Source organism: Oryctolagus cuniculus, chromosome 10 (genome assembly GCF_964237555.1).
Source record: "Oryctolagus cuniculus chromosome 10, mOryCun1.1, whole genome shotgun sequence".
Taxonomy (NCBI): Eukaryota; Metazoa; Chordata; class Mammalia; order Lagomorpha; family Leporidae; genus Oryctolagus; species Oryctolagus cuniculus.
In genome coordinates, this window is record NC_091441.1 from 24,784,487 (window position 1) to 24,811,359 (window position 26,873).

The following is a 26,873-nucleotide window of genomic DNA, read 5'->3' on the forward strand; positions in this document are numbered from 1 at the left end:
ACTTGTATATTCACACTATTATAAGAACACACATTTGTCTAAAATGCACCATAAGTTAAACCCATTACAAAGATTATTATAATAGTTTGTTTTTTATTTTGCTCCAGCGATAGTCGCATGTTCAGAATTTACTGGTTGTCGAACAATGTTCAAGACACCGTGAGCCTTACAAAATAAATCAAAGACATTGTCTCGGCTCAGAGATCACACAGTGTTTAAACCTCAAGTGACTGCCTTTTCTCAAGTAATGTTCACGGAATCACAGACGCTGAGAATGCTGGACCCTCGGGGGCTCTTGGAACTCACTGAGTGATGCTTTTCTTTATTTTGTTGAAGAACACATTGAGGTCCCTGAAGATCTAGAGATCAAGGTAGAATTAATTTCAATACAATTCTAGTTGTGGCAGAGAATTTGAATAGTCTCCCAGAGTTCACTATTAACAGGATTTGACTGAAGTACTGGATGGCCTTAAATGTTTTTCTTTCATTTTCCTGAAAGGGGAGTTAAAGGATTATGAGAGACATTTCTCAGGAGAGATTTATTAATAGTTAATTAGAGCCCGCGCTGCGGCTCACTAGGCTAATCCTCCATCTAGTGGCGCCGGCACACCGGGTTCTAGTCCCGGTTGGGGCGCCAGATTCTGTCCCGGTTGCCCCTCTTCCAGGCCAGCTCTCTGCTGTGGCCAGGGAAGGCAGTGGAGGATGGCCCAAGTGCTTGGGCCCTGCACCCCATGGGAGACCAGGAGAAGCACCTGGCTCCTGGCTTCGGATCAGCGCAGTGTGCCGGCCGCTGCGTGCCAGCTGTGGCGGCCATTGGAGGGTGAACCAACGGCAAAAGGAAGACCTTTCTCTCTTTCTCTCACTATCCACTCTGCCTGTCAAAAAAAAAAAAAAAAAATAGTTAATTAGAAAAGTTGGTCTCCAAACTGTCCTTTAGTAAAGGAGAAAAGCAGTTTTAAAGTGGAGATTCCCATGCAGACCTCCTGTGCTCAGCGCTGATGCCTTGCTCTTCATGGGCATGAACTCTGCCCTTACACTATTTGTATTTGTACAGAGTCACTGTTGTGTACACTGAACCTCAGGTGTTGTAAATCCGGGTCCCTACAGGCTCACCAAGCTTTGCTTTTTTCATTCCTTATGGACTTGATGCTCTCCAGGTGTAACTGGTTTTTTTTCTTGATTTCCTAGTCTTTACCCTTTTAGTCTTCTGTGGGGTTATAAGACAAGCTTTTAATCCTTTGCCTCATGCCAAAGACATTACCAGCTGCCTGCCTAAATTCTCAATCCATTCAAACCAAACACCTTTATACAAAATAACAAGTGTCATGACATAGCCTATGTTCAGGTGACAAAGCCGATGATCCTCAGGCATCCGGCTTGGTTTGTGATGCCTAGGAGCTTGCTCCGATCTGGAGAGGGCAGTGGGGACTGTCTGGCTGCCTCTCACCCGCTGATGGATTCTTACTGCTGGGAGACCATTTGTGCTGAGCCCATTCCTTCATACTAAGCCTTCAGAGATTTTAGTAACAGATGAGGATTTCTGATACTTCCTTAGATACTCTCTGGCCCTTCCTACCCTGCTCACAGAAGCCAAAGATGGAAAGTCATCTTTGTTCCTGTATCCCTGGCCTCGCCCTTCTTGGTGTGCTCCTTCTTCATATGAGCTACTTTAATGCATGATATTTTATGTTGTGCCCTGTTGTATTCTGACACAGAAGAACAGTGCCACAATCCTCCTCTGTGCCTAAAACATAGTAGAATGTGTAGCAATTAGGGGATAAAACGATAATGACATCACTCCAGAGTCTTTAACTCCTGTTCTATAATGTCCAAATATGAGCGAGTTTTTGTAAGCTTTTCCCACAGTGGTAGATCTAGGTTTTAGCTTAAAGGGAAGACTTCATATTTATTTCTTTGCTTTGCAGAACAGCACTTACATTGGTGAACATACGTGAACATTTTCAATGAAACTTCTATGAACTTTTTCAGAGTGATGTATCAAAGCAAAATAAAAGGAAAGATATAAAAAAAGAATCCTTGTATATCTCCTAAATGCTAATTTAATATAGTTAGACATGGCAGTCAAGTTCCTCTGAGACCTCTTTGTTAATGTTTTAAGTATTACCTATTTATTTGAAAGGCAGTTGAGAGAGACAGAGAGCGAGCGAAAGACTGAGCCCTTCCATCTGCTGGTTTACTCCCCAAATAGCTAGGTGTCGCAGGTGGCAGCTTAACTTGTTGTGCCACAATGCTGGCCCTCAGATCTCTCTTAGGTATGAAGTAAGATTTTCAACAAATAATTGGGAAAATCCACCTATTACAGGAGAGCGAGGTAAGGAAATCCAAGGGTGACAGTGTATGGGTAAGCGACCAACACTAAGCAATGAGGACCTGGAAAAATCTTACTTCTCTTTGGAGACCACTTTGGGGTATGAAGAGTTGCCAAGCCCAAAACCCAAGCTCATCTTCATACATGATATCTGATACCCTGTTATTTGTTTCTGTGACATGCAATCTATATAATGAATTGTAAACATGGAAGGAGTAGAATCATAGCTAGGACTCAGGAGACACAGTTTTACTTAGCTTTGTGACTTTAGATTAATAGATGAATTTTTTTTAATCTTTGTTTAAATAACTTAACCTTTAAGCTATTAGTTATAAAAATTATAAAAGTAGAGAGAATCTGGATTTTTCTGTGTTTAACTTTACTTTTGGAGTTCTTATCTTTCCTTAAAATTTAGGAAGGATTAAGCCATTGAAATATATATGCCAAGAAAAGTCTAGAAACTGAATGCCTAATTCACAAATGACAATAACTGAGTTTTAAGTCAGTGCTTTCCAGAAAACCTGTTCTATCATTTTTTTTTCTGAAAATTAGCAACAAAACACTATAATATCATTCAGCTTATTTTGTTCTTTTGATTTCCAACTAACAGGAGACAATTTAACTAAAATAAGCAGGATTACATTTCTATGAGTGTAAATGAGCCATAGTTAATTGAAAAATATAAATTTATAAATGCTTCTTCTGAAACCACTGTAGAATTACCCCTGCTTGGGCTGCATGTTGGAGTAGTATTTTAGGTGACCCTTTGGTGGAATTCTGGATGTGTGCTGTGCATTTAAATGGATATATGACTAATTAAGTGAGCATCACTTTGGTTTTAATGTTATCTCCTCAGCAGGATCCACAAAGAGGGGAAAAATACAAATGAGGCTGGAGTTCTGAAATGGGCCAGCAAGCATGTATCAGGTGTAAATGAGCAGCCTCAGCAGGAATTTACTATTTTAAGCTTTATTTCCACAGTGCAGTTATTAAACATTTCATTTGCTCATTAGCTACATAATGTATGACTGCCAGGTGCAGGCACCTGCTAACACCTCCCTGAAGGAGCTTCTCCCAAGTCAAATGCTTTTTGGGTGGGGAAATATTAGAGTAGGGCGCAGTAGGAATGGAGTGAACACTCATGTGGCTCAGACCTCGGGCCGATAAGGTTTTGATTTTCAATATTAATGTCCACATCCTTTTCTCCTTTGGCCTATTTCCTACTTCATTTTCCACTCATTCATGCTTAAGAATTAAGTTTACACAGGTGGTTTTGAAGAGGCCTGGATTCTGATCTCTCCTTTGTTTCTGACCTATCCTGTGATAAAGGGAAAGGAAATGAGCTCCCTGAGCCTGGTTTCCATGTGAACCATAATATTATTCTTACATGTATTTCTTATGAAGTCACCAGTCGGTGCTCAGGTTATCTGTGGGCATATGGAAATGTCATATAGTCATTTATACTTCTCACATGCAAAGACCTTTTGAGGTTGTGAGAGAAATAAGGAATATGCATGGAGAATTTTGTATAGTACTCTTCAGCACTGCATGTTCACAAAATATTACATAGAAATAGAGTGGCTGCATTTACGAAGGTACAATCGCTGCAGACATTCCTCATAAGTGATCCAATTTCAAATAGAAATTTTGGCATCAATTTTAACACATTTTAGTCTTTTGAATGTGAATTATAAGAGAGTATTTTGAACAGTTTATAGAAAATGGATCCAAAAGCTAACTTTAGGGGCTGGTGTTATGCTGCAGTAAGTTAAGCGGCTGCCTAAATGCCAGTGTCCCATGTGAGTGCAGTTCAAGTCCTGGCTGTGTTACTTCCTATCCAGCTCCCTGCTAATGCACCTGGGAAAGCAATGGAAGATGGCCCAACTATTTGGATGGCTGAACCCTTGTGGGAGACTCAGATGGAGTTCCAGGCTCTTGGCTTCAGCCTGGCTCAGCACCAGCCATTGTGATCATTTGAGGAGTGAACCAGCAGATAGAAGATATCTACCCTCCCAATATACACCCTATTGGCTTTTCCAATAAATATTGTTTAAAAAATATCTTTATTTTGGTGCAAAGAAATGAAATGCATGCATATTTTTTTTTGACAGGCAGAGTGGACAGTGAGAGAGAGAGAGAGAGAGAGAGAGAGAGAGAAAGGTCTTCCTTTACTGTTGGTTCACCCTCCAATGGCCGCTACGGCTGGCGCACTGCGCCCAGTGCACTGTGCCGATCCGAAGCTAGGAGCCAGGTGCTTCTCTTGGTCTCGCATGCGGGTGCAGGGCCCAAGCACTTGGGCCATCCTCCTCTGCCTTCCCGGGCCACAGCAGAGAGCTGGCCTGGAAGAGGGGCAACCGGGACAGAATCCGGCGCCCCAACCGGGACTAGAACCCGGTGTGCCGGCGCCGCAGGTAGAGGATTAGCCTATTGAGCCACGGTGTCAGCCACATAGTGTTTTCAAATATGCATTTCCTTGAACTTCTTGAATACCCTCTTGTGTACAGGGACTTCATTTTTTTTGCAACAAAATCGACTTACATTGTCATTGAACTTTTCCATAACTTTTTCAAGTACATTATATTTGTACAGTGATAAACATCTCTATGCCACTTCTGGGAAGGGAAACTGTGTACTTCTTTTAACCTTCATATTTCTCATCAAATATAGAGAAAACAGCACACCTGCCATTGTGGACATGTTGATGAGGTGCTTCCGCCTGTCTGTCTCTTCTTTATACTCTACTTAGGGTAAGAGGGGGCTACTCTGAGTCATAAGTTAGGGTCATCTTCCCATGAAAAGTGGGAAAACCAGACTAAAGCACCAGTGGTCACTATTTAAGCTTTTAAACCTGCTTGTGCTTGACTAGGAAGACTCCAAACTCAGTGGCTTTCAACATTCTGAAGATTGTATTAAGCGAGCAAGGCAAGCCAGGGCTCTCCTATTTTTTCCAGGTCGTAGCATTTGGTTCCAATAGTTCCACAGTCAAGGAGGGAAGCAGCAGCCTCCCAGCTACTCCTGTCCTTTCCAGTTACTCCAGCTGTTTCCATGAACATGAACCCAGAGAAAGCATTGGTGAAACTGAGGTTCTTTCTCTACCTCCCACAGGCACATAACTACAACAGAACATTTTCTCCTATAGGTTTTTTTTTAAATATTTATTTATTTATTTGAAAGGCAGAGTTATAGAGAGGCAAAGGGAGGCGGGGAAGGGATGGGGGAGAGAGGAAGAGAGAAAGAGAGAATATCTTCCATCCACTGGTTCACTCCCAGATGGCCGCAATGGCCGGAGCTGTGCCGATCTGGAGCAGGAGCCAGGAGCTTCTTCAGGGATGCCCATATGGGATGCCAGCACTACAGGTGGTGGCTTTACCTGCTATGCCACAATACTGGCACCTCTCATAAGCTTTTATAAAGTGGCATACATTTTTGCTCATGCCTTAGAGACAGGAAAATCAAAATTCAGAAAAAAAGAGACTGTTTCAAAACCATTCAGCTAGTAATTGGGGCTTGAATCCAGAACTTCTCTTGTTACATGCATATTCTTTCTTAGTCAAAAAAAAACACAAAAATACATAACTGCAAATAATTTTGAAGAAAAGTAGACGGAAGTGGACAAGACAGTGTTGTGGAGGGTGGGAGAGAGTGAGGGAGGCAGATGGTACAGACGCAGTAGCTGCAGGGTAGGATGATGGTACTGGGTGTTGGAGTCAAGCAAGAGATTCCTGTTCTCTTTCCTATCTTGATCTCAGCTAGACTTATTTAAGTGATGAACCAATGTGAATGTAAACATCAGAGCACTGCAGAAGTGAAAACTTCTGATGTGTTGGAAAATATAGTAACAATCTAGGACAGAGTTTTAGATCTGGCTTTAGTTTGAAAACTAAAAAGGCTTCAAATAGTGTTGTAATATCTTTTCCCTTCTCATACTCTTTCTTTCTTTTGAGATACCTTCTCCCCTCCTTCCACTGTTCTCCATAACCTTATTTCCACACTCTCACATGCGATACCAAGAACCGTCTCACAGCCCTACATTCTCCCCCATGAGAGAAAAAATGTCTAAAAATGTAATGAATGACAAACTTAGTAATGGTTAGTTCTCTCATCTTGGGTTTACTCATATTTACATTTTTAAAGATAAATGACAGGAAACACCACATAAATAATGCTTTTCTACTAAATGGTTTGCTGTCACCATTGTACCCACATAGGTGGGAGGGATGTTTTTGCTTCATGGTACTCTTTCAACTCTGACGGCTTTGTTCTTTCCAGCTTCTTTTTGTTCCTCTAGGCTATAGAACACCCACTTACTGGCTTAAAAAAAAAAAGGAATAATTCAGTAAGTGATTTAATTCCTCTAGCAGTAATGCCAGTATATAGTAGTACCAGTTTTAAAGATTTGCCCTTTCTTAGTTCTGCCTATTGTTGGCTTACTGTACCTTCATAGTTGTGCAAATTGGTCTATCAGTCCTGAATTCATCGAGCATATTAGAAGTGAGTTCATAGTAGCTGAGGAAACAGCAATTTGCAAAACATAGGAGCAGAGTGATCAATTGTGTCAGAAATGAACTCTACAAAGTTCATGGAAAAATGTAATCAGAAGGTAAGTTTATTCCAGTGCAAAGAAAACTGAAATCCCTGCATAGTTTTCTCATAATACATGTTCTTAATAACTTTTTTTTGAAGTCCCCTCATATTGTTCCAGGTGACTTTGAATCCGTAAAATAATATATACAATGTAGGTGTTTATTTTGAATTTTTACAGTTTTATTTATTTGCAGAGAGTGAAAGAGAGAGAGTGCTACTCTGCTGATTCACTCCCCAGATGTTTGCAATAGCTATGGCTGTGTCTGGCCAAAGCTGGGAACTCAATCCAGGTCTCCCATGAGGATGGCAGGGATCCAAGTACTTAGCCAGCACTGTTCGATTAGCAGGAAGCTGGTGGCAGGAGCCAGAGCCTGGCTTCAAACCCAAGTGCTGCATTCTGGAACATGAGTGTCTTAACCACTAGGCCAGACCCAACTTTGGATTTTATAATGGGTAAGGGTGAGCCTTTTAGAAGGATTAAAGGAAACTAGGATTGTTAAATAGCCATTCTGTTGAGTATACGTTGGGAAACAGTGACTAAGCAGAGGATAGATAAGTGTTCGGGGACAAAAGTGTCTCTGTGCCCTTAGGACCTATCAAGTTCCTAATGCGTGCAGAGCAGGGTGGACAAATTACTTTGTTGGAATTGGCTCCCAGTGATGGTGGTGCGACTAACATGGATAAGCAGATGAGGTTGCATTCGTAATTTGTCTTGTTCTTGCTTTTGGATTTAGAAGTTGCATAAGGCAAGAGAAGTTACAGGGAAATCACCAACGATAATGAGAAATGGATTTACTAGGTGGCTCCCTCTCTCTCTCCCTTTCTCACAGACCACATATTAACAAAACACTAAGCAAATCAAAAGAGTACAAAGTCAAAACTAAACACCTATATTATTATTGGCAAGATTCCACACTTCAAGCTTAAATATGTTGATTTCACAGTATATCTGTTATTTATGTTTAGACGTTTACTCTGACTTATTGTGTTTAATACAAAGAGACCCCTTAATTAATGATAGCCCATAGCAAATGTGTATAGTTTATTATAAAATAGATGCTTTCATCCTTTGCCCAAATCACTTTTAAAATTTCTAATTTCTTCTACCTTGTTTGCAACAAAAGCAACAGGTTTGAATCACTATTTATAGATACTGCCCTAGCAGGAAAATTGTCAGTTCTGTTCTTTATGAAACACAGGTTTAAAAAGCTTCTCCTTTGCTATTTCATTTTTGGCAATATGCTAGTGATAAAACTTCAGATAAATTACATTGTCAATTCATAAAGAAACAAATTACATTGCCTAAGCTTTCCATATTATTTAATAAAATCATCAGAAAATGCAGAAACAACATAGGAACCCAGACATCTGTCTCTCACAACTTCTATGACTATGTATTCAATATCAAAGGTCATCATAACCCAAACTAACCCACATTTCTATGCAGTAGGTTATATTTCTTGTAAATACTTCAGATGATGTCTAGGTGTAATACTTCTCCTTTTTTTAAAATCGATCTATTAATGCTGGAAATATTTCCCTTTATAAAGACAAAGGGATTAACATGGGGGACTCTTTTTATAGTAAAATGTTGGTTACCCAAATTAACTACCAAATTTTGTAATGACCTGAAATAATTACTTTATCTGGTTTCATTTTTTAACATGAGCCATCTTGAAGAAGTTCATAGAGAATGCGTTTTTTTAAAAAAAATATGCATTGCTTTCAAAAAATTTTTGCAACAACATCAACTTTTAATTCCATTTTTCTATGAATCTTTTGGAGTACTCCCATAGACATCATCTGATAAAATGCATACATACAAACAAATGAATATTATGATTATGGCCAGACGTATGACCTCCACATTACATTCTGGGGTTAGTGCACCACCATTTCAGCTCAATCTCTTCCAACTTTTATACGTAAACATCTTGGCCTAACCAAGGCACATGAATAATACTTTCAAGACATCAGAACATTTTAGAACTTCCAAGAAACTCACTTAATTCATGTGGTATAGTTACATATCTAAAAACTATTTTCAACTACAAGATTTAAAACCCATCACCGCAGCCCCAGTCCTGAAGAAAAGCATTTACTGATGTAGACAGACCTCGCCATCTTTTCCACTCAGCAACTTCTATCCTTCAACGGGTGGTCTACAGCTGCATTTTGCCTATTTGTTTATCCCCAGCTCTCTCAGCTGACTTTTGCCCTTTGTAGGCCATAGAAGTGTTAGAAAGGTCACGCATATTCCCACAGCTGCTCAGCCTAGTGGTGATCTGCCCTATAAACTTCTCTGTGGTCTTGGATAGTATTATCTTCCCTCAGCAATATTTCTGAGATCAGAATGCTTCTGAAAATTGATTTTGTACTTTTCATGTCTAGCCTTAAAAAGCTACAAGTAAATCACTGGCACCCTCCTAAGTCAAGAATGTATGCTTGTGGATGGACAGAAAGACTGGACATGTGGCAAAGAAAATATTAACATATAGCACTTCTAGAAGCTAGATGGCGGTATATGTGGGAATTCACTATTAAATTTTCTAAACACTGAATAATTTTATAATAAAACATTGCAGGAAAATAAAAACCTCCATGGAGTCTGAAATACTCCGCATCTTTGGTCTCTGGAAACTCTTGGACCTCTGCTTTACTCACTCATAAAATGGCAGATTTGCCCTGTTTCAAACTTGACTTTTTGCTTTAGGGTCTCTCCCTGGAAGCTGTCAGTTACTTTTCCCCACCAAATGCCAAAGCTATTACCTCTCTGGGAATGATCTAGTGCTTCAGTCATGACTTCCCTCTTGATGTGGCAAGCCTTACTGTATGCAAACGTTATGTCCCCCTGGATGCTCCATTACCCCTTCATGCTCAACTTGCTTCCCTCCCTCCCCTACTTCCCCATTCCTTTCAGAGTAACCTCTCTGTTCATTTCATTCTTTCTGTTTGTTTATAACCATTTTCCTAAAGACAAAGGATTAAAATAACACTCCCCTTCTCCCTCACTGTTCCTATACAATTATTCAGTCATGTAAGTCTCACAAATGTTTCTTCCATTCTGTGCCTGCTGCCTCCCACCTCCATCACATACATTGTATCTGGATCTTGATTTCCATTTGACCCTCCTAAATCCCTGCTCTGTGTAACACCATTTTCTGCCTCTCTGCCTCTTCCCAGCTTATCATCTCAGAATTGCTGTAGGAATCAGCTCAGCAACACCACTGTACCTGCAGACTCTGACAACCTCTGTACCTCTCATCTCTGAGTCTTCCTGTGTTCCTTCTTTCTGATGTGCTTTTGTGATTTCCCAGCAACCTGGGAAAAGGAATAAATATCAGAGTCTTGTCTACCTAGGCTTATGTCCTGCCCTTGCCTTTGGGAACTGTGACCTTGTAGGTGTGACGTAAGTCCCGAGTACTCTGAGGTCATTCCATAGAGAATGACACAGCCTGATTTACAGAGACGCTGCGAGACTTCAAGATCTGGCACGTGCGAAATGGCATTCTCCACAGTCTTTACAGCTCACACGGAATTGGCAAACGATAAGCATTTTTGCATTATGAAATGATTTATATTTTACCCTGAACTACCAGAAATATGAATTACTGAGAACATGCCATTCTCCAAAGGTACTAGTGAATTTTCTTCTCTATTGGCAGTGGAACTAAATGTCAGTGAAAATTCTGACTAATCTTTGTCATGCTGGACCATAAAGATCTTTTTAAATCCACATATTGGAAAATATTTATGAGTAGAATATCTTTCTATGCAATGTTTCATAAACTCTTCAATATTCACCATGTTCTGCCGTATGAAGTTTCTGAATATTTCATGTCTATAAGATTACTGCAAGCTAGTTCTGAAAAATAGGTCACTATCTTGTACTGGGTTCACAAATAAGTTAATATTATCTTTGGGTTTTTGATTTATACATAGATATTTATTTTAGTCTTCTAGTGAGACTTTGTCAAATTGGATGTGTTAGGTCAATGCAGGCATGAAAAAATGCAATCAATACATGTTTGGGGAAAGAAAATATAAAAAGGAAAAAACAAAAACCAGTGAGAATTTAAATAATGCACAGAGACAGCAGAAATAAATGTAACCTATTTTCTGTTTGTGTCCTTCCACGAACGCAGAATCTAGAGCATTGTGACATGGGTAAAAGTTCCATACACAGCATTAGAATACCCTAGAAAATTTTTGTAGTATGTATATTTCACAGTAAGAGTGTTAGTTGTGAGGTTGCTATTCACATAATTGCTGACCCTTTATATGAATACACATACATTTTAATACACTTGTTCAGAAAAAGTGGGCTCTGTGCTCAAAACTTCTTAGGTTAAATCCTTGCTCTGTTGTGTACATGTAATGTGACCCTGAATGAATTATTTTATCTTCTTTGATACAGAAGTTCCATGGAAGCAAACTGGGAAAAATCATGCATTTCTCCTGGTGCTTTTGTGAAAATTAAATGAGGTAGTGAATATATGGGTAAGTGCTTAAGAATGGTGATCATCCATCATACAGATTGCCCTCTTACTGACATGGTCAGAATAAGTTCACTTTTTTTTCTTCAGCATCTAGTAGGACTCAGCACTTATTATTAGACTTGTTCTCATGTTAAAGAATATTGAAAATTGGATTCTAGCATGATATCAAGAAGAAGGAAGAGGGGGACGCAGTTTGACACAGCTTTAGGATACCACTTAGGAGGCCCATATTCTATATCTGAGTGTGGAGCTGGGAATTCTGAGTCCAGCGCATGAGTCTCTGTCAGCCGCATTGTAGACATGGACTGGGTACTGGACTCCTTGCTTTGGGCTAGTCCAGCCCTGTTGTAGGCATTTTGGGAGTGAACTAGCAGATGCAAGATCCCTCTCCTCCTCTCAAATACACATACACACGCAGGTAAAGGAAGCCTTTACTTGCTCATTTATTGGAGAATTTGTTTAATTTAAACTCTCCTTTCTTCTAACCCCTCTCTACCATCACCCAGCCTCCTGACACACATATTTGCTCCTTAGACTTATTTTATAACCAATAAATGATTTATGATGATACCTTTCAGGAAATTATGTAATACCATTTAACTTTTTAGATGGTCAGACATTTTGTTACCTTGCATTCTCTGTGATTTGTAACAGCACTGTTTATAGGTCCACTTACCCTCATTATCACTGGAAAAATTGTAAAATTTGTTTTATAGATTGCATATGCTGTTCACGCTGGTGTGACACTGGTGGAATTGGAAATGTTCAGTGAATGATAAGTGACTATTTCAGGGCGTATGTCTGTGAATGATTCAGTATCTGTGGGGAGATGAGGGCTCTGGTGACACACAGAATGACAACTACCACATCCAACTCCCTGTGGGAGTTCATCATTGGGAGAAAATTTACCATGGAGAGTTGTGAATCCTACCTTTCAATCTCCCTGCTTCTTATATCAAGTGTTTAAAATGTCACTGGACTCATTTTATAAGGGGCCTAGTGAAATTAGCTTATCAAATAATTCATCATTTGATTGTTAAATTTGAAGCTTATGAATTCTATACTAAGTTTTAAAAAGTTTTTTTTTTCCTTCTTACTACTTGTTGAACTCTTTATTGAGTGTAGGGTTGATCTTATGACTATAGTAAAGTAAACAGAGTAGAAGTAGAGCATTGTAAAAATTGAGAGGGAATAAATAAGAGAGGGAGGAGGAGAAAGGGTGGGAACGTGGATAAAAGGGAGGATATGGTAGGAAGTATCACTATGTCCCAAAATTTGTATACCTTAAATAAAATTTAAAAAGATTAAAATAAAAAAACACAGAGGCTTCCCAACTGCCAATTCATTCCCCAGGTATCTGCAATTGACGAGGCTGGACTAGCAAGACATTAGAGGGCTGGAGTTCAAACCTGGTAATCCACATGTGTGGCAGGGACCCAAGGTAGAAGAACTGGAATTCAAATCCAGACACTAACTCATCTTTATCTCTAAGTCATAGAGAAGTTAAAATAGAGATAACTCAAAAGTGAATTCAGGGGCCAGTGTTGTGGCATAGCAGGTAAAGCCACCACATGTACTGCAGAAATCCCATATGGTCACTGGTTTGTGACCTGGATGCTCCAATTCACCTCTCTGCTAATGCACCTGGGAAAGTAATGGAAAATGGCTCAAGTACTTGGGCCCCTGCCACCTGTGTGGGAGACCCAGCTGAAGCTCTGGGCTTCTGGCTTTTGCCTGGCTCAGCCCTGGCCGTTGTAACCATCTGGGGAGTGAACCAGTAGACAGAAGATCTGTGTCTCTGACTTTTCTATCTGTAACTCTTTCAAATAAATAAATTCCATCTTAAAAAAAAAAAGTCAGGGCTAACTTTTAAAAATTTATTAATTTGAAAGGCAGAGAAAGAGAGAGAATTCATATTTGCTGGTTCACTCTTCAAATGCCTACAACAGCTGGTGTTGGGCAGACCAAAACTGGGAGCCACTACCTCAGTGCAGGTCTCCAATGTGGGTGGCAAGAACTCAATTCCTTGAGCCATCATGGTGGTCTCCCAGGAATCAAAGCTAGATATTTGCATATGGGATGAATGCATCCTAATCATAATTTTTTGTTTTAAATTTTAGTTAATTTATTTTCATTTTATTTACAAGGCAGAGAAACTGAAAAATAATAGAGCTCTTCCATCTGCTGGTGTGCTCCCCAAATGCCAGAAGCCAGGAACTTGAACTCCATTCAGGTCTACCACATTGGTGTCAGGGACTCAGGATCATGACCCATTCTCTGCCACCTCACAAAGTGAGGATTGGCAACATAGAATGGAACTGGAGGAGCCAGGACTTGAACCAGGTACTCTGGTATGGAATGTAAGCATCCATGCAGTGACTTAACATCTTTACCAAACTCCTGCCCTTTAATCAGCATCATCATTGCATATTATTTATAAGGCCAAATGCTTGCTCTCTAACATTTTTAACTGGTCTTATGCATATTTACATACCTGGATTCCTTAAAATCATGAAACAAACCCTTTCCAAGCTCAATTTAAGTTTCTCCACTTGTAGTTGTGGAAAGAGGGTAAATCATTTATTCAAGGGAAACTAGGCCAGTTGAGCAGAGGAAATAGGTCTGAAAGAGATGTTATTTTCCCCCAGGATGTGCTCTGTTAGTTACACCTTATTCCAGTTGTTCAAAAACACCTGGAAAAGGAGCAGGACTCTCCTCCCTCTTCAGGGGCCCACCATCTGCCATTAGTCCTGCACATATTGGGTATCTGCTCAGACTGTGTACAGAACAGCTTGTTTCTCTACTGCCCCAGAGGGCAAAGGGAAAGAAAGAAATAAGTAATTATAATTTTTAATGCAATACTGAATGAAAACAAAGGTTAAATTAGCAAACTTTGACTTTAAAAGAATAGAAGGTTAGTGCATTTGTTCAGCTCAAAAAATACAGTCTCTTGGGCCGGCGCCAGCATCCCATATGGGCGCCGGGTTCTAGTCCCGGTGCTCCTCTTCCAGTCCAGCTCTCTGCTGTGGCCCAGGAGGGCAGTGGAGGATGGCCCAGGTGATTGGGTACCTGCACCTGTGTGGGAGACCAGGAGGAAGTGGCCATTTGGGCGGGGGGGAGGAAGACCTTTCTCTCTGTCTCTCTCACTGTCTAATTCTACCTGTCAAATAAGTAAAAAAAAATAGTCTCTTATAGAAAAATTACAATTCAGGTGATCACAAAAGTAGAAAAATACTTGTTAGGTAAAAGCATGGGAAGTGTGGAAGAAGGATGTGTTAGAAGGGAAATGTTTAAGAAGAGATGCTGAAATAAAGTCATTGTGAGTTCTTTTAGTCCAATAAGCCTGCATGAACATATATTTGTGTCATAATATGTTTCTTGTGTTTTGAAGTCAGTTGGGTTTACTTACCCTTGTTGTCCACCAAACAAAAACAAACTTGCTACAATCACTTTTACTAAATAGATAAAGGCATGCTTCTTTATTAACCTTGTCTTTCTGGTAAATAGAGAGATTCTGGCAAGAACATCAATCATCCTTCCAGCCCAAGGGAAAGTCAATGCTTGACATGGTGCATGAATCTTTCCTCACATCCCTCCAGGAAGACAAAAGTTATAGTCCTTCAGAAAGAGTAGGCGCTCTCAGTGTTCTCTACACAATCTTCTAGATATTACTGGCCATATGTTTAGAAATATGGTCATCAGTTTATTTTAATGCCATAAGGAATTTTTGCATGTTTTCAGTGTGTCAGATTTTTTGTAACACATTTTCCGTAGTCTATTAACACTGAGGTTTATGTGAACACTGTTTGTTTCAGTATCTCTCTCTCTTACCAAAGAAGGTACCTGGAACCTGACACTAATTGATGAACTGTAAAGAGCTCTGTCAACTCCTTAAAAGATTTGCAACGAACACTAAGACATTCAGAATCTTTACTCAAACTAAGACCTTTCTCTTATATTCTTTCACAAAGCAAAGAAAAAAATACAGGGAAAATGTCCATCCTTATTTCTGCTCTACTTATGATTGCTGCATTTCCTACGTCATACTTCCTATATTCTGTTCCTCTTTTTAGGGGAGAGGCCAGCTGATTTTGCAGATGAGAAAAAATAAGAATCTGAGGAGCTAAACCACTTCGGTGGTTGGCACAGTAGAGACCATGGTCCTCAGGGTGCTTCATTTCCTCTGGTCTGTATCCCTCTTTTTACAAACATTGTGGATGCTTGCTTATGGTTCAGCTGATTTAGCATTTTAAGATCAAATGATCATGAATTGGGAAATATTTCATTTGCCTTTATCATCAATATCTGATCCTTTTACTGTCTAGTTATTTTGCTTCATCTAAAATCATCATTAGATGTAAAACCAAAGAAGTGTATTGAAATTCAGCTTCTCATCTCAAATATTTGCACGGTTCTTACATGTAAGAGTTTGGATGAAGGTCCCAGGACTAATGACATATCATCCTGGAAAAACTACAAGGTACTAAACCTCTCTGAGTATCTACATCTACCTCTGTGTGGTAATTATCATTCTTAGAAATGTCCTTTATAAACCATAAATGGCACAAATTATAAAGCATTAACCTTATTAATTTCCTATAAGCTAGGTATCTGTCACTTGCTTTTCCTAACATCTCCTTTAGAAAATGCTTCCCTATCTTTGAGGCAATTAGCAGAGTTCTTTCCTATTTCCATACTGAAGGAAATACTAATTTCCTCTAATAAACACCAGGTAAATTCCAGAGTCACAAATATTAATAATATTGAAAGAAAATTTTCCTTAATTACATTTTACCAAGGGATAGTTCTAGTTGATGACTCTAAATCAAATCAAATTTCATCTATTTAAAAATATCCCAAGATAGATATTTGGCACAGTCCCATATCAGGGTACTTAGTTTTGATACCTGGCTTTGGTTTCTGAATCCAGCTTTCTGCTAATGCAGACAACAGGAAACAGCAAAGATAGGTCAAGTAATCGGGTTTCTGCCACCCATGGGAGGGACTTGGATTGAGTTCCAGGCTCCTGACTTCACCTTTAACACAGTCCTAGACATTGGAGGGGTCAATCCCTATATGGGAGCTAGTGCTCTGTTTTGTTCTTTTCTTTCTCCAATAAAAAAAACAATAAATATAAAAATCTGTTGGGAGTGAGAGCAGGAAAACTTCAAGGAGATATTTACAAGAAGATGCAAATGGACTTGTATATGAGATGAAATTTATGTAATAGGATGTAGTGTGATTTTGTTCACTCTACAGTAGATTAGAGGCATTGATTCCAATAATATCAAATTAACGCATCTACTTAGCTATGCCAATGATTTATCTGATCTGACCTTAAAAATTGCTGAGGGATGTCTGATCTCCCATGATCTGGGCCTGTGACTGATTTTAGCAAAAGGGAACGCCCGTGTGGTATCCCTGATAAACATTTCCAAAGGTGGCTTAAAAGTAGCTCAGAGAAGACAATTGTACTAATGTGTGATGGTGATTTATTGGCAGCTTTTTGTGATAGCATATTTACTGAAATAATGTCTGCCAAAAAGATCAGGTTACAACAGGAACACATGATTTCCCATCCAGCCGGAAAATCTAAATCAACTGTCTTTTCTGTCCACTGTCAGCTACCCCCACCCTTGTCCTCAATCTTCAGACAAATTGGAGCACATGCCACAATTTGCAGGGGGAAAATCAAACTCAATTTTGCAGTACAATGCAGTGAGTTTGGGTCTTGTCATGCTACCGACATATCGATCCCTGGAAGATTGAAAAGATAAGAATGCTCTGGGCTTTTGCTTTTATAAATATGTATGTTGCAGAAATGCAATGTGTAAATGGAGAACAATAAAGCACTTATGAAGCTTGAGCAAGATGCAAGAGCTGCAGAGCGCTGATGTTATAAAAGTGTGTTAGGATACACAAGGCACTAGTTAAGAGGTCACATTTTCTTTCCCTTAAGAATTACAGCCCCAGAAGACAAATGATTTCCTAACCCAGGTTCATTTAAAGTGCAGATGATCATTTCACAGCTAAAAGGAATTTGCACTAGTGAGTTTTTTTTTTTTTATTAAACGTATCGTGGTCCTTTGTAGAATTTATGTCAGATCTATAATGCAATAAGCCTAACACTCCATCAAACATTTTCTATTTAACTTGAAAGGGGACAAAGCCAAATCACTTATATGTCCACATCTGTGATTTGCAAAGTACAAGGATCCCAGCCTTCTTGAACTGTGCAATGACCACATGGTTGTTACATCCACGATGAAGCATTTCAGAACATAACTACTCTATCACGAGAGAATGATGAAACTGTAAGAAACACCATAAATACCCCAGAGACTAGTAAGCTACATTTCCAACTCGGCAGGTAGAAGGGCAAAAAAAAAAAAAAAAGGAATGAATTTGTGTTTGCAGGTAGGCAGAATTGTGGTCGCTATGACAGAAGAATGACTTTCTAATTACCACTTACTGCAGAAATACTCCAACCCCACAGTTAATGCACACAATGTGCCCCTGAATCTCATGTATAACCACTGCAGCATAGTTCTTCATGCCTTAGCAGGAGGCAAACTGAGGCACAGACCCTTGATGCTGCCCACGAAAAACCACACACAGGAGTTAGAGTGGAAAGAGTTTCTCCACTGATCGTAATGTCCAAGCTTTCAAGATAGAAGGGGCCTCTCATTTGGTATGTTCTTTAAAATATGGTAATATGAAGCATTGCTCCAATTTTTACAGTAATTACTTGCAGGAAGTAAAGATAAATTCATTACTAATTATGCAGTCCTCTATTGTGAAATCCAGATTAAAATTATTTCAGGTATTTTTTAAGCCGACAAGAGAATGACTTTACTTCATCCATCAGCTTGACTAAAGTAATGATTTTCTTTGAATTAAAATTTGTTGAAAGCTCTAAGTATTTCGTCTTTTAGGCTAAGAAGCATGTAGTTAATGTCACAGCTAATACATTTGTCAGTCTGCTAATTTTCTTTTTCTATTAGAATAAGTAAACATCAGCCTCTTTTAAAAGCATACTATTTACCATGTGTCAGGAGCAATGTGGGAGAACTTATTTGAAAATCAGGAGGTAAGGCATTAAGAAATGAGCAAGAATCACAGGCAGACAATGAGGGAGAAACATGAAGAAGAAAGACATTTAGTAATTCCAATGGAAAGGCGGGGAATGCCTCATGTTGAGGGGCGAGGGAGGCATTGAAAGGGGAATTATGAAAACTGCAAAATCAAACCAGAGACATGGGGACATATGAAAGGAGAGATGGCTTGTGAGGAACAGTTCAAATAAAAACAAGAACAATAGCAAAGCAAATGAAGGCTCATAAATGCACAATGGAAGTACAAGCAAACCAGATATCGCCCGCCTCTGGGTAGAGAATGCCGCCTCAGACATGTGGTACACAGAACAACAGACTGGCAGAGTCCACTCAAGTGTGCTGCATTATGTCAGATGTATTGTAATTAGAAGAAAATAATAACTAGAAAAAATGTCAATCTGTTCCATCTATTATCAGATGTTCTTTCTGTAATTAAATTAAAATTATTGAATTATTAGAAAGTGTGATACAGGAAGGGAGGGAGAAAAATGCTTCCATGTGCTGGTTCACACTCCCAGTGCCTGCAGCAGCTGGTGTTGGGTGCAGGAGCTCACTCCCCGTCTCCCACATAGGTGGTAGGGACCAAACTACTTGACTGTCACTTGCTGCCTCACAGGATACACATACGCAGGAGGCTGGAATCCGCAGCAGGACTGGATATTGAACCAAGGTACTCAATGTGGAATCAGGAATCCTAACCACTGTGCCAGGTACTCATCCCTTGGAGTTCTTTTTGATCATTTTTTTTTTATCACAGAGCCCAAGAGTACAAACCCTGGGCTCCAAACCCTCATTGCTACAGTAAAATTTTCACTTAAATTGGTCTTCAGAATATCACCTCTAGCTTTTTTCTATATATAATAGTTATTTTAAAAGAAACAAAAATCTTTATTTTCAGGCAGAGAGGATAGCTAACATTATAAAGTAATGTAGTTTTTTAACATCTCAAAATTGGTCTTTTTTAGTATACACAAGTAAGCCTCTTACCTTTTCTCATTCAAATATGAGAGGAAAACTTGTAAGGAAATCATATTCCTTAAGACAAATCTATTTCAGATGCTTCATGGTTATTTCTATACCAGTTTTAGAATGCTTACATTTAATACTTTAGTTTTTGATCTTGTCATTCAATAAATTAGATATAAGCTAAGCGGTACAAATGAGTTACTGAAATTCGAAAACTTATTTTCTAAAATCAAAAAAGGTGGGGAAATGCATCATTTACTACTAGCTGTGTAGACTTAAATAAGCTACTTCAATTCTCTGTTTCAGTTTTCTTATCTGTAAAATGGGATAGAGACCGTTAGCCACCTCAGAATAGTTTTGAGGGGCCCAGGGAGTGTTCAGGCTTCAGAAGCATGGGCTAGGTATTGTGAGTAGCTGCAATTCACCTGTCACCCAGCCTGAACCATGATCTCCTACAAGGTCTTCTTCCTCACTAGGCAGCAATCTCTTAACTCACTCATTCAATGCAGTTCCTGATTTTCTTATTTAAAATTTTCCCTTTCTTGGAGCAGGCATTTGGCAGTGTGGTTAAGAAGTCATTTGGAAGGCCCACGTCCCAGGTCAGCATGCCTGAGTTTGAGTCCTGACTCCACTCCTGTCTCAAGCTTCCTTCTGATAAGCGCCCTGGTAGGTGGTAGTGATCACTTAAGTTCCACCCATGTAAGACACCTGGATGGAGTTCCTGTCTTTGGTTTGGCCCAGCCCCAGCTGTTTAGTCTTGTGGGAAATGAACCAGTAGGCAGAAGACATTTGTCTCAATCTGCTTTTCAAAAAAACAAACATAATTAAAATGGTTTCTGTCTTAATTGTGAAAGACCTCATAGTTTCTATGCCACATAGGGCAGCAGATTTTCCCCATAATATGTATATGGAATGTGCATGTAAGAGTTGGAGGGAGGGACTTGGACAGTGCTGGGTGGTCCTAAGTCCTAATGGGCTTCCTTATGGTTCAAAGGGCTGTGACTGGGCAGATATCATCATGCAGTGTACATCCCAAGCAGTAGAATCCCTTGTGCCTCTGTGCTCCACCCCAACTCCCAGGGGCTGCCAGCTGAGCACCATACCACTCACCACATAAATGTGAACATTAGGAGTTAGAGGGGCACACAAATCAAATAATGTGATGCCAGGAGTAGAATTAAAGATAGTGCATAGGAATTAGACTTTTCTAATTTTTTACCATTAACAGGAGGCTTGTGTACTAATGCAATGACAGAAATTGTTGTGGGTGTGGATTCTGAGTAACAGAAAATTCTTCAAATGTATTTGAACAATGTACACTGGCTGACTCCAGCTGCCTGTCTTTATTAAGGAGTATAGCTCTAGTTACTTACAACTACTGAAATCTACTATCTTAAGGGTCACATACAGGGGTTGTTTAGAATTATACTGATATTCCAAATAATTTTATGGATTACATATATCTTTGTATGTATCTACACATCATTTTATCTAGCTGAATGTTTTCCTCTTACTTCTTTCTCTGTCTTGTCTTTCTTACCCCACTTTTCTCTTTCCCAAAAAGATAATAAAAACAAAATGGTGCTCTGGGTCAATCCCATTAGAAACCAACCGAGGTGATAAAAACATCCTTGGTTCTGGTTATCGTCCTTGCCATTTGATTTCCTTAGACAGGCATCATAGAAGTAACATATCTATGATATATAGGAAGTAACAAATCTTATATATCTAAATTTTTGGGTATTTCTAAAATTAGGAAGTTGAACTCTATACATTTTCTGATACTCATTTCTCCTCCTGTACTCTGAAATAATACAAACCCCTGAAAGATGACTGTTGAAAGGCACACAACAGAATGATTACATTAAATGCTTGTTCCTAAGAAGTACTTTGGCAGATTTTTTTTTTTTTTATCATTAACTCTAGTCTTGGAGTCTAGCCTTACATTTAGGACCCATGTGACAGAATAAAGAGTCAGGGATACATGCTGCCCAGTAAAAATAGTGCTTGTGCAAGATTCATGGACAGCTATCTATAGAGATATAAAGCACTTACAAAGAGCTAGTTGCTTCTAAGGCAGATGATTAAGCATTGGACTATACACATCTGTATCAGCAAGTGCGCACATAATCAGCATTACGAAGACATTCAAGCATTTGGGCCCTCTCAGGTACCCAAGTAGAGGCACTAACAATAACAACAATTGGAAATGAAAACCAAAGGTACTTTACCTGGCTGAGACAAAAGTGGTGTGTAAGGGACTTTCGGTTCTATTGCACTCATTGGCGGAGGTAGCAGAGGGTTAGCAAAGCTGCGGAGTGGATGCGTCGGTCGAACACAGGCCGTGGGGATGGTTCTGCTTGGTGCCTCCTCACTGCTGGGATGCTCGGGCTGAGCTGGGGGTAGCATGGGTGGTTGCTGGGTGGTTGGTCCTTCACTTATTGCTGCAGTGGGGGACAAGAGAATCCATTGATTATTTCAAACAAGCTTCTTTTCCCTAAGACACCTAAAGAATCCCTGCATCAGTTCAGAGAAATGACAGGAACCAATCTCTCCTGCATGTTATGAAAATACTGATTCTTCTACCTTTATATGTTGATAGAATATGATAGCACTACTCTCTTTTTAAATATTTGTTTATTTATTTGAGAGGAAGAGAGAGATCTTTCCATCTTCTGGTTCACTCCCCAAATGGCAGCAACAGAGCGAGCCTGGGTTGATCAGAAGCCAGGAGCTTCTTCCGGGTTTCCCATGTGGATGCAGGGGCCCTAGCACCTGGGCCACCTTGTACTGTTTTCCCAAGCCATAGCAGAGAGCTGTATTGGAAGAGAAGCAGCCAGAACATGACCTGGCTCCCAAAAAAGGTGCTGGCACTGCAGGCAGCAGATTTACCCTCTACGCCACAGTGCTGGCCCCAGCGCTACCCTCTAAATGATAGAAATAGACCAGCAGGGCAGGGATCTATCTTTCAGGAAGAACAGTAAAATATATTCAGCACTTACTATATTGCCTGAACTGTCTGGGCCCTGTAATCATAAGTGATGAAGCGAGAAAAAAGAGTTATTTCTCCTTTCATAAGTAGCAATGTCAGTGAAATTCAATGTAGCAAACCCAGTTACAGCTGCATGATTATCTACCAGCCAATATGCCAATTTTTCTGTGATTTAAACATGCCATGTCAACTGTCAAACAAATCCAAGTTACAGGGTGCTCAGAAGCATTGCTAATAAAATGATACAAATAATAACCACTATCATTATCTTCCATAACAAAATAGAGGCACATCCAGCTAAAACTTATATGAGAGATGACTCTGTTGGAACAAGTTGCCTGAATGCTGAATTGCAATTTTTCCTCTTTGGTAGCAAACCTTGTAATTTTCAGGCAGATTATGATCATTGAAGAGGTTTCTCATAGGCATTTGTGACAGCCTATGGGCATTTGGATGGTTTTGTATATGGAAATACACCTTTTCTCTAGAGAATAGAGTTGAGTTAGACTGAAATATTTTCAGGGCAATTTCTCTTGCTAAGGACATCCCCAGTGACTCAAATTTAATTCTTCATTCATATTCACAGGGAACAGGTCCAGGCTAAACTGCAATTGAAGAGAGTTCCATATCAGTTATCCATGTGAATAAGGGAAAAAACAAACAAACAAAAAAAAAAAACAAAAAAAAAACTTGTAAATTGGAGAAAAAAAAAAAAAAACAAAAACCAGTGATAGAAGACAATGTCTCACTTTAGAAAGAGACTCTTTTAACCAGGACATATCTCAAGATAGCTTGTAAGATAATTTTGAGACAACTCCTGAAGAGCTCACTAATCTCATCACAAAGCAGACAAGATAAGACATTTTATAATGCTGGAGGGAGTGGTGATATAAGGAAGGTAAGATCCAGCCATAACGCTGAATATAGGCAAACATTAGGTGCATCCTCAGAGGGTATTTGTAATCACTCTCTGTACTCAGAAGGGGTTACAGGTGCACTGGGTGACCAGTCTTCTCCAGGCTGACACTATTCACAGACTGAAGATACAGGAATGTCAGAGGATAAGGTATACCACATAACAACTAGAATCAGAAGTAGGTAGGAATTTCATAACAGATCCATCAAACATGAGAAATTGATCAATGCAACAAACTGGAGAGAACCCTCCAGATATGCCATAAGTGGCAACATTGCTTTTCAGACTGTAAAGGGGAGAGAAATGCTTGTGGGTCTGTATTCTTCCTTGGTTCGGTCATGGTTGGGAATATATTTTTAGAAACAATGAAATTTGTGCAGGTTTTACTTAGGCAATGCCCAACCATGAGTTTCTTTGTGTTCCTGACCTGGGAATGGTGCCCTAAGTTTTGCACTCACTCCTTGTTCCCGTAACAAGGGCTACTTTAAGGTGGATCTCATGGCTAACATTTCTTTCAAACCACAGTCTCCAAAGGATACAGTTAAAGAATTCAGGAAATGCTTAGGAGGGAATAAAGGCCTTTTCAGAAAGAGCCCTAGAGTGATCCTTGGAATGGAGAAGATGATTCCTCAGAAGGAGTTGATCATCTCATGGGGGAAAATTTGGGGAACTTTCTGTGATTTCTCTACCACTTAACTGAAAGTTGCTCTGGTCCTCTGTGTCATGGATGAACTTCCCAAGGCCACTTCTGGTGTGTGTGTGTGTGTGTGTGTTTCCCGATATCCAGTAGGCTAGTTCTTATTAACAGATCTATATCATCACATTGAAAATATATGTCCTGGGGCCAGCGCCGCGGCTCAATAGGCTAATCCTCCACCTAGCGGCGCTGGCACACCTGGTTCTAGTCCCAGTCGGGGTGCCGGATTCTGTCCCGGTTGCCCCTCTTCCAGGCCAGCTCTCTGCTGTGGCCAGGGAGTGCAGTGGAGGATGGCCCAAGTGCTTGGGCCCTGCACCCCATGGGAAACCAGGAGAAGCACCTGGCTCCTGCCTTCGGATCAGCACAGTGCGCAGGCTGCAGCACGCCAGCCGTGGCGGCCACTGGAGGGTGAACCAACGGCAAAAGGAAGACCTTTCTCTCTGTCTCTCTCTCTCTCACTGTCCACTCTGCCTGTCAAAAAAAAAAAATATATATATATATATATGTATATATGTCCTGGAAAATTAATTTCACCATCTTTTTTAGGAATCTGCCTTGGGTAACTTCATTGAAGATGGATCATGATTAATATACATTATGTTTTTAAAACTAATTTAGCCAACAAAGGAACAACATGTTCATAAATTCTTCCCTTTTTATTGTTTCATTTCTTTCACATTTTCAAAATGAAAGAGATCTAAGTTAAATTATTATTATAAGTTTAATAAAATTTAAACTTTTTTCAGCCCTCTGAAATTCTCATATTTTGATAAATATTTCATATTTCACATACACACATACATTGTGATGAAGTCACTGAAATTCTTTTGTCCATTCCCAGTGCAATCCTTCTTCATGGAATTGTTCCTCATCAGCATCTCCGGAAACAGCAATTCTCTGTCCTCTATCCCTGGGCTTTCAGCTGCCTATGTTAATTCCTACTGGGGTCACCACAGTGTAGCTCTTAACTTAGATGACTCAGCCCTCAGTGAAATTCATCTGTAGCACCAATATATAGAAAAGGAAGGAGACTAACGCACCACGTAGGGATGGGAGGGCCGAGCCTCAGGACTAAACGTAACAACAACTCGTGAGAGACAATTTTGTTGTTGTTCCAAATGAATACAATGGGCAAGGTATAGGAGTTCTGTAGATAATTCATGATTCGGATATTTTTAGTGTAGCAAAATAAAATGTTTTTCAGAATGGATTAGCATTTAAGACAACAAAAAAACCTTAAACACAAAAGCAACTGTTCCACCAGAGAAATTCTCTCATTTCGAATGAGCCTATTTGGCCTGTTGAGGCACATTGGCTCAGGGACATGCCAGTTAGGTGTGCTAAGAGCCCTGAAAGCAAAGAAAAGCTGTGTCTACCCACCAAGTACAGACTTCCTCTATGCAAACTGGAGTACAGAGTGGGAATCAAATAGATTCTGGCAAGGTACTCATTTTCAAATGATGAAACAGTCAGAATTCATTGTAAAAATAGCCTACAATTGCACAGCAGAGTCAGAACTCAAGGTGCTTTATAATAATTAATGTCAACATACATAAATAATTGCTACAGAATAACTGGCAAAAATACTGTAAAAATGGAAATGAGAATTTTTATCCTACCTAAAATGGCAATATTTGATAGAAATATAGCACACCGATAATTCTAGGCAAAGATTATGAGACCTGATCACCTGTAGTATCTCAATTCACTCATTAATCCTGGAAGAATAGCATCTGGCAATATTCCTGTATAACCCTACTTCCTCACAGCCTGCAATGAACTCTGCTGTACTCCTGATTTTATCAAGCCCAAGTTCCATTTAGTGGTTGAATTCCAGTGCAGGGGTGAACTAGGGCAGAAAATGGCATGGATAAAGCAGACCAGCCTTTCCATTAACTAAGATGATGTCAGAACTGAAAGCTATTGAGAAAATCATTCAACCCTCTTTCTACTAACTACCTCCTTCAAAGAAGAGAAACCAGGGCACCGATTTCGTAATGATTTGTGGAAACAAGGCCCTAAGACTACCCGGTTTGCTGAGGTGTCCAAAGAATAGTGCTGCTCACTATTTCCCAGGGGATGACTCATTGGCCCACTGAGGCACAGAGCAGAGCTGCAATTACTTAGCGGAGGAAATACTTGGCCATCACAACCACATTAGTCATTACTGATGGGTCAGCGCATATGTGTAATGTAAATTCATGCAGTACTATTGCTTTCTTTCCTTTATGGCTACAGAGAAATTCTGCTTTATCTGGGCCTTCAGAAAGCAGAACTCTCTAGGGCAGGACTTGAGTTCTTTATTTTTGTAAAACTGAAAGTCGTTTCAGATAACTCTGAAGGAAGGAGTCTCCACACTTGGAAAAGCCAAGTTTTCTTTCCTTACGTGTGCCTTGGTCAGTTTCTCAAGGTGACTAATAAGACATCTCCACCCAGAGTCATGAAACGTTTTCTGCTTGAGAGAGAACAGGAGTTTTAAGTGTTCTCCAAGGCATTTAGAAACCGATACTGAGTGGCTGGAAGTTAACTGCTTCTGACAGTGATTTAAAGAATATGCGGTTTCCTACAAAACAGGGTGCTTATTTATTTCTCTTCTTTTCTAAGAAGTCACGTAGAAATACATACTGGATCCTATTTCTTATGCATTGCACATAACTTTGTTCAAAATATACTTGATGAACAACTGAATATAAATTTTAAAGACTACAAAAACTTGGTGAGGAAGCTATCCAATGATTGATGATTTTAGATGAATTTCAAAAATTATTAAGCACT

The 26,873-nt window shown here is 39.6% G+C and overlaps 1 protein-coding gene across 2 annotated transcripts in view; it reads right to left on the reverse strand.

Moving 5' to 3' along the window:
* The window catches only part of DCC (DCC netrin 1 receptor), a 1,216,740-nt gene that overhangs the window by 12,449 nt on the left and 1,177,418 nt on the right, over nucleotides 1-26,873 (reverse strand). For both annotated transcript variants that reach the window (XM_051851212.2, XM_051851210.2), the window contains exon 27: nucleotides 21,725-21,937. In XM_051851212.2, the coding sequence (XP_051707172.1) occupies nucleotides 21,725-21,937 (213 nt within the window). The remainder of the gene's footprint in view (nucleotides 1-21,724; nucleotides 21,938-26,873) is intronic.